This window comes from Myxocyprinus asiaticus, chromosome 4 (genome assembly GCF_019703515.2).
Source record: "Myxocyprinus asiaticus isolate MX2 ecotype Aquarium Trade chromosome 4, UBuf_Myxa_2, whole genome shotgun sequence".
Lineage (NCBI taxonomy): Eukaryota > Metazoa > Chordata > Actinopteri > Cypriniformes > Catostomidae > Myxocyprinus > Myxocyprinus asiaticus.
The window spans coordinates 32,358,267-32,366,664 of NC_059347.1; the positions used below are offsets into that span (position 1 = coordinate 32,358,267).

At 36.3% G+C, this 8,398-nt stretch overlaps 2 protein-coding genes across 4 annotated transcripts in view; one reads left to right on the forward strand and one right to left on the reverse strand.

Annotated features, from left to right (window-relative positions):
• wu:fc27b11 (uncharacterized) overlaps positions 1 to 2,067 on the forward strand; it is a 49,331-nt gene extending 47,264 nt beyond the window's left edge. For 2 of the 3 annotated variants that reach the window (XM_051688451.1, XM_051688441.1), the window contains 3 exons: positions 755 to 904; positions 1,078 to 1,136; positions 1,232 to 2,067. In XM_051688451.1, coding sequence (XP_051544411.1) covers positions 755 to 904; positions 1,078 to 1,136; positions 1,232 to 1,294 — 272 coding nt within the window. In that variant the 3' untranslated portion in view covers positions 1,295 to 2,067. Of the gene's footprint in view, positions 1 to 754; positions 905 to 1,044; positions 1,137 to 1,231 lie in introns of all 3 variants that reach the window. The other variant, XR_007896140.1, reaches the window with a different exon arrangement.
• LOC127435147 (apolipoprotein A-I-like) lies at positions 1,246 to 4,759 on the reverse strand. The gene is made up of 4 exons (XM_051688366.1): positions 4,376 to 4,759; positions 4,063 to 4,114; positions 3,649 to 3,793; positions 1,246 to 3,388 (listed from the first exon to the last, which is right to left on the reverse strand). Exons 2-4 carry the CDS (start codon positions 4,103 to 4,105, stop codon positions 2,788 to 2,790), a joined length of 789 nt encoding a protein of 262 aa, XP_051544326.1. The 5' UTR covers positions 4,106 to 4,114; positions 4,376 to 4,759; the 3' UTR covers positions 1,246 to 2,787.
• Positions 4,760 to 8,398: the final 3,639 nt, after the last annotated feature.

Consider the following 8,398-nt stretch of genomic DNA (forward strand, 5'->3'; position numbering starts at 1 on the left):
ATTAACAAGGGTTCTACAGCAAATCAAGCGTGAGCATGGTACAATGGCTGGCATGTCAATAGATGATGTTTCTCAGCAGGTTTCCCAGAGACTTGCACAGAACCAGAGACCAGTGAGAGCAGACAGCCTCTCACTCATGTCTCTCATTCATACTGTATATGAGTGAGAGAATCACTCTTGATTCTCTCACTCATGCTGTTTTTCTCATGCTGTGCATTGTAGGGTTGTCAGCATATCAAAATTTGAGTAGTCAACACCAAAACCAGTAAAATGTCATGATTTTCAACAACACTTTTGATACTAATGGCATGTACTAGCCTTTAGGTATTTGTCTGTTAATTAAACATTGCTTTTCAGGGGTTTCAAGCAATTTTTCAGTTAAATAGTCAGTAATAAAGAGCAAAGAAACAAATTAAGAGCAATTAAGTTTAAAAAAAAAAATACGTTTTTTCTCTTTTGCTTGCAAACAAAGTTGTTTGATTAATATTAACAACACAATAGACAACAAGTGGTCTGTTAGGCTGAATTTACTCAGTATGGCCTATTGCACAGATCCAAAAATTTGACATTTTTGTCTTGCCGATTTACATTTACTTACTGTGTTAACATGAGACGGGTATTTTGACAAAGATTTGATACGCGCAGCCATATTACCGCAGGTGCACACACATACCAATATGAGTGGTACCAAAGTACTTTTAATATCTCAAATGCATTGTTCATATCATTTATAACTTTATTTCTGCTGTTTCAGCCACTAGGCCCTATAGCACCTTCATCTGGGGCCAGATCCTTTCCTGGTTCAGTTGGTCCGATACAGCATCCCATAGCCCAGGCGGTGCATCACATGCGGCTTCATTTCCATGCCCCTGTCGCCCAGGTCTTTCACACAAGACCTCCACAGGTAGGAGTCAACTTTAATCTCTTTTCTCAAATCACATTAGGCTACTTACTTATTTACAAAATGTATTTTATTTAGTAATAGGAAATATGTTTTTGAGATACTGAAATGTATGACACACTTTGTCTCTCGCTCTCTCTCAGTCCTCTGCCTGTAAATTTTGTTTGATATGCCAGAATCCTGTAGATGCTGGAAGCCAGTACAACACATCTGTTCCCATATGATGCATAAAGATGTGAGTGTATCACATTCACTAAAAGATATTTAAGGCACATTATTTCCTCATCTGTTTGTACTAATAATTATGTTGCTCTGATTTCTTTTCTTTAGTGTGTCAGTGTTTGGCTGAATACCAGCAAGAATAACTCCTGTCCTTTCTGCCCATCCAAATGAGGACTGACTTAGCCAGAAAACAATCAGACTGATACTTGAGCCAATACCTGCAGACAGTGAAGTAGGATTGATCAAATTAAAGGAATTGTTCACCCAAAAATGAGAACTCTGTCTTTACCCTTATGTAGTTCCAAACCCATATGACTTTTTTTTTCTGCAGAACACACAAGGATATTTTTCAAATGTTTGAATGCCACGATTGCTGATTTCCATTCAATTATAGTTGCATGCATGCGTCATATTTGACGTCTTCTGAAGGCATACAATCACTTATTATAAATGGGAGTGAAATACGTAATTCACCCATAAATCAAATCATCGATCAACTTGTGTATACAAAGGCCATATTTGATCTTTGATTTCTAATTTGTATACTTGAGTTCATCAATGATTTGATTTAGGGGTGAATAACAACATACATTTCAGTCCATTCATCTTACAAAGTGATTGTATGCCTTTAAAAGAATTAGAATATGACACACAAGCTGCATTGACTACTTTTATGACACTTTGGGGGTGCTTCTTTTTTTGTTGCTTTAAAGTGAGTTACTATCAGCTGCTATTGTATAGAAATCAGCAATGTTGACATTCTTTGAAATATATAATTTTGTTTCACAGAAGAAAGAAAGCCGTATGACTTTGGAATGACATGAGGGTGAATAAATAATTTAAGTAATTTAAATTTTTGAGTAAACTTTGGGTGAGCTAAGATTTTGTAATTCTGTAATTTCAATCTGTTTTTTGACAAGAATAAATTGTTTCTGGCCAGTTAACTATTTCTGTGAAGACAATGTGCAATTCTACTAATTGATGTTACTTTACATATCCATGGAAATCCTTTCAATAAGAATGTACTTTTCTCTAGTATTTAATATTATTCCAGAGATTTTTGAATACCCTGAAGTATTACAGATTGACCTTTTTCTGAAGGCCATGTAACAACATTTGTTTGAAACTGAGTTTGAAAATTATTTTGTTTTATTACTATATTTTTTTAAAAGGATCAACAGAGGATCTTTTTTAAAGGTATTTTTTTTTAATTTTTTTATTTATTTATTTTTACAAAAACAACAACAACAATGTTGTTTATATATTTTAAAGGAAAAATTATTTTTGTTTTTTTGTGCTAGTTGTACTCACAGCAGTACCTCTTTTTTTTTATTTTTTTTTATTTTTTTATAAAGACGTACTGAAAATAAATTAACATAAGTGTTCAAAATGAAAATGGTCTATATCATACACCATTACCAGTTTCAGAGTGCCTGAATAGAATAACACTGACTCAAATCATTTGGTCTTTTATGTGGATTTTATTTTGCATTATGTGGCATCAGATTTTATTTATTAAACATAATGAACATTCAACAAACAAGCCTTGCACCATCACTCATTCCCCCGCCAAACACTCTTAGAATCCATTAAGAATGTCTGTGCTTTGCTGTTGTCCTTTGCCTGTGAGTATTTGTGTGTGTATAGTCTTTGCTGTGCAGTTTTTATGCCTGGATGGCCTTGGAGATGGTTTCATACCACTGTGCACACTTGACCTTCAGATCCTCCATGTAGGGCTCAAAGCGGGTGTACAGGTCCTGGGTGTGTGGGGCAATCTTCTCCTTGGCCTCCTCAACAGCCTTCACCAGCTGCTCCTTGTATTCCTCAGCATAGGGGGCGAACATGGTCCTCAGATCCGCCAGACGCTCGGTCAGCTTGGTGCGCACAGCCTCAACCATGGGCATCAGCTTAGACTTGGTCTCTTCAACGTTGGTCTCGATCTTCTGCCTCATCTCATCAACTATTGGCTGCAGCTTGGCACGCAGTTGCTCTGCGTTTTCACGGTTCATGGTCACGTACTCTTGATAGAGGGGCTCGAGCTTCTCACGGTACTCCTCCATGTGCTTCTGCAGAACCTCGTGCAGCTCAGCACGGTGGGGCTCCAGCTTGGAACTGAGGTCTTCAACATCGGTCATGATGCGCTCACGCAGCTGCTTGGTGGTCTCCAAGAACTGGTTGGAGAAGGTCTCTGCATAGGGGGTCAAAGCCTGGGAGGAGGTTTGGGCATAGTCCTGCAGCTTGTTCAGACTCTCTGAGAGTTTCAACCTGAAGAAAGAGAAACAAGGAGAGATAACATTTTTATATTTGTGAAATGTGACACTCAAACTCATCATTCAGCTGCTGTTATAACTAGAGAAGAAATGTGGCACATGAATATGAGCCAGCAGTTTAAAGAATGATTGAATTGAAAAGCAAAATGAAGAGATGAAAGGAAGTACACAGAAGATTAAGACAGGGAAGAGTACAAGGCAAGGAGAATATAGAGTTGAGTTCTTTGGAGGTTATGATGATCAGATGTCTCTTACTTGTAGTGCTCATAGTCAGTTCCGTCCAAGTGGTCGAGAGTCTTCTGAGCCTGCTCCTTGACCTGGGTCAGGTACACCAAGGCTGCTGCCTTGTAGTGCTCCAGCTGAGAGGGAGCATCAGCCTGCAGGAAGTGGGCCTGGGAATCTGAGAAGACACAGGAAAAGAAACATTTCAGAAAACCATAAAACCTCAGGGAGCACAGCCAAGACTAAAATAATTAAAGTTCTTTTAATTATGTGAATCTACATATTTAAATTGTCACCATGGAACACCAAAGCATTAACAAAATGTGTCAGCGTCATGTGTTTTTAGGAAGGTAAACTGAAGTTTTGCTCTCACCAAAACAAAAACAAAATTGTATTATTTTTTTGTACATAAAGTACTATAAAAAAAAATAAAAAAAAGTTACTTACCCACAGCCAGGAGGAGAGTCAGTGCAAGAGCCACAAATTTCATGGTTAATCCCTGAAAAAGAAAACGGTTATTTGCAAAGGACTTCTGACCAACGCACACATTTAAAACTGAAAAAAGGTGATTAAAAACCAAAATCCTAATGTTACGCTCAATTGTGTCTATAGTTGTATGTCTTTTTCACTGTCCTTTTTAATCTTACTGTTTTCCCCTCTATTCCTGTCTTTACTTGTGCTCTCTCGTGTCTCCCCTTGATTCTTGTTAATTTCCATTCTTTTACTCATTTTCTCCTCTCCTGCTGGTTTGAGCTCTTACCTGAGTGGTGCTGCTCTGAGTGTCTGAGGCCGAACAGCAGGGGTAAAGGGCTTATAGAGGGTAAGCACTGTCTGTGAGCAGATGTGGAATTGGAACCCTGTCCTCCTGCATATCAGGTTCAAAGGGTAAGTGCAATCAGGGAAGGCTTTGAGATATCTGCCAGGATAAAACACTCACACAAACTGTGCTTGTAGACACGTCACAAGTGCACTCACTTGCATATACTGTACACTTTCCTGTCAGTCTAACAATGCACAAATTACATGTAAACTATATAGTTTCTGTCAGATAAAATCTTTTAGCTGGCATTTTTGAAGATTTCATTCATTCACTTTAGAAAATAATTTTAGAAGACTTTATGCTCAATCTGTATTTTTTTTATACAGATTATAGATCTGTATAGATCTTATGAACCACCACATGTCTACATAATTCCCATAATTTCAAAATTGTAACAGGTACATACAAAGATATAATACACTACATATAGTGTGTTTACATACAGTACAAACTTTCTTAAAAATGTATCATCCACAATAATTCTTTTAGTTGCATTTGCATAGACCACAGTGACTCGTTCCATTGGTTCAGATTGGCTATCAGTGGGGTAAAATTGTAGGGACAATCTTATCTATTGTGTGAGACAGCATTCAGATACCCTCCAACATTTGGATCAAGCAGCAGGGAGTTCTAAATTCTCATAAAGTAAAAATAAAACACAAAAAGCAAATAAGTAAAGACATAGCAAATTATTAGACTAAGCAGTGATTTGAGCATTTATGGGTTTGTTATTAAGCAGTCTGATCATATTAGTCAACACATAGAAAATCCATGTGATTACATCTCACTGTCATAAAATGTTATGTGAAACCATGACAAGACTTTGAGGTTATCTCAAAGCATTTGCCAACATGTTGCAAACCTTGATCTCCACCGCCTTCTCCTCCTGACCCAAATCCCATCTTATCAACTGCCATCCAAACAAAAGCATCACTAGTCAAGGGTCGTTGATCAATTAGTTATCTTATGTCCCTTGATTTACTCAACTGTTCACATTCCAGAATATAATTCCCTGAAGTTTGTCTTGATTGTCTTTTGCTGAGTGGCCTTTTGATTGAAAACAGAAGACATACAGTGTCTGTTTGAAGTTTAAAAATTAGTTGGCTACTAAACTATCCTCAGGAAACATATACTTAAAGTTTCTGTTGAGGATATATGAAGTAATTAAAATAAAAGTTGAGTATTTTGGATTTTTCAATATATGTGTACTTTGTTAAACAAATTTGAACAAGGAAACAAATCTTACAAATATTTGAGTGATTGTGTTTTCATAAATGTCCTAAACATTTTATTTCACATCAGGGACTAAAAACGGTTCAAGGAACGAAAACGAAAACCGAAAAATAATGGAATTTTTTGCAGAACGTAACCGAGAACAGGAACGAATTTCCTTTCAATTGTTCCGGAGTGAAAACAATATTTTTAAATGCTTACAACTGGTTAATAACCAGTTAATTTTGTTCCGAAATTTTTTCCGTGAAACCAAAGACCAAAGGGTTTATCACAGTAAATGTTCGGAATTACAGCACTTCCTGTTGCCTGAAAAATTTGGGATTTTCTCCTTTTAGTAGAATATAAGCATGCACTTTGATTCTGAAGGACAACACTAGTTTAAAAACCAATGTTAAAAAAAAAAAAAAATCGGGCAGCAAAAGGTGATGCTTAGTCCAAACGCACCCACGCAGTGTGCATGCATGCAAAAGAAAGATTTAGGCTATTAATGATTTTAGGTGTGCAAATAAATATTTGAAATATTTTAGGGGATATTTTTAATATTAAGCATACATTAATTGAAAAGACGTTACTTTATCCACCTTATTTTGCAACGCGGAAGTAAGCAGCAGCTACATTTCCGGCGAATGTGAGAAAGTTCCGCTGGCATTGACCGTAGTGTAAATAATTAGAAGGTTATAATACCAGTGTTAGTGATCTGGGGTTATATACTATCACACAACCACAAGATGCACAGCAGAATTATGTCTGATAATGTCTTATAATTTTCTAACGTTGCATTTATGGTAAAAGAGTAAGTAAATCACTCACTTGTTGCTGTGTGTTGTATTGAAGAGACAATAATAAAATCTGCTTCTTTCTTTACTGTGATTGTGATGATGCAGTGTTTCTTGTCTTCATGTAAACCTCCATTTATATGTACCTGCATAACCTCCAATGATGCCTTTCTTTGTTTATTTCAAAAGGTGATGTTTCATAAGCCATGCTGAATGCGAGATCTGCGTGATTGTTTACTATGCACCACTAAGAAAGAGAGAATGCTCTCTGACAACAACGGAGAGTAAAATGCGTTTATCATTTTGCCAAATGAAACAAGATGCAGTTTTGGTGCAAAGAAAGTTGACGCAGCATTTTCCCAGCATCTTTCTTCTCTATGCTGGTTGTGTAAAGTTTGTGGAGGCGTATCAGGCGGCGCCCAGGACTGTCCTGTCAGCGCCTGATTTCATTCATTCTGCCTGTGCAACAGTGTGTGATAAAACGATGGCAAAATGCGATAAATTGTAAAACTATATGCGCTCAAAACCAATGAGTTTATGAAAATCGTAATTAATGATAATAATATGTCGACGTTTATTGCCAGCCTGTAATATAAAGCAGCATAATATAGTATTTTTGTATCGCTAAAATAGCTGAAAGTGGCTCATACCAGAAGTGGTCTACATTCAAGGTTGATAATGGTGGCACCCTAGTTTTGCTGAAAAATAAGGTGGATATAGGCTACTGTATACTTTGCTTGTTATGATTTCTATTGTGAAAATTCCCCCACATGGGACAACATTTAATCACATATTTTCAGCTTGTTTCACCCACCCTTAGCACAGGGAACTGTCATGTTATTTCATTTAGACCAGTTACCATTTGTAAAGGAGGCTGCGTAATGCTGGAATCAGAACGAAAAAATACAGTTTCTGCTCAGAACAAAACAAAATGAAAAACATTTAGTTTTTAGTGCCTGTTTCATATACAAGAATTTGTTTTAGATTGGCCCGCAAAGGCCTAGTTTCAGTAAATAAACTGCCCTTCTTGTGAAGCACTTGACCTAAATCTAAACGGAGTAAAAAAATAGATAAAAAAAAAAAAAAAAGGCCAACACCTGAATTAACACTTAATTTTACAACTTAAACTAAAATATGGAATGGTATTTAATAAATGTCTTGGCAGAGGATGTTTAGGTCTTTTACAACTGAACATGATCTTCATCCACAGTATGTATAAATACCGACCGAATGTATGGATTAGCAATGTAATATGCCTTCAAGGCTTAAGTCATTTTGTATAGATCTGTATAAAATGTTTTACTGACCTCAGCATGATTTGCTTTTGAGTGTTGATCTAAATTTTGTATGTATTTTTAACAAACCTCATCTTAAATAGGTAGGCAAACTGAGAGGGGTCAGAAGGTTCTCAGCATTATATGGTAATACAGAACTTTCTTTGGTTAAAGGACAAGGATATCTAGATGGCTTAAGCCTGTCAGCAGAAAAGGTCTTCCACATAGACCCATGTCATCATCAGCAGTTAGGTAAATTATCATTCTTGTCTACCAGTACATGCAACCTATTTGGAGTGCTGTCATATCAGAACCCATAAAAATACACATATTCCACACAGAGCAATCATGAACTGATTTGCAGTGTTAGCCCACATACAGCATCTTTACTTCTCTCTTAGTGAAAGTTTATTTAATTGAAGAGAATGTTTGTTTTGTAGTGACTTTCTAAAAGTTTTCTTAAAGTTACAAACTGATTTTCAGACTTTGGAGCACATTTATTAACTACTCATCATATACAGCCATGATGGATAGGGATGCAGTATCACTTCCAGGTGTAAAATGCAGGAATGTGGCAAGGCTATAACAGTTTAAAATTTTTAATTTAGATTTCATTTTAATTTATTTCCTTTTAAATTTTTTGCTGCAATTTAGTTTAGTTTTAGTTTTAAAATATGTTA

Excerpts from the sequence above, each read along its gene's own strand:
- LOC127435147 (XM_051688366.1), bottom strand. The coding sequence starts at position 4,105 with ATGAAATTTGTGGCTCTTGCACTGACTCTCCTCCTGGCTGTGG. Across the intron at positions 3,794-4,062 it reads GACTCTCCTCCTGGCTGTGG|ATTCCCAGGCCCACTTCCTG; the intron begins GTAAGTAACTTT and ends GTGTCTTCTCAG. Across the intron at positions 3,389-3,648 it reads ACTGACTATGAGCACTACAA|GTTGAAACTCTCAGAGAGTC; the intron begins GTAAGAGACATC and ends CTCTTTCTTCAG.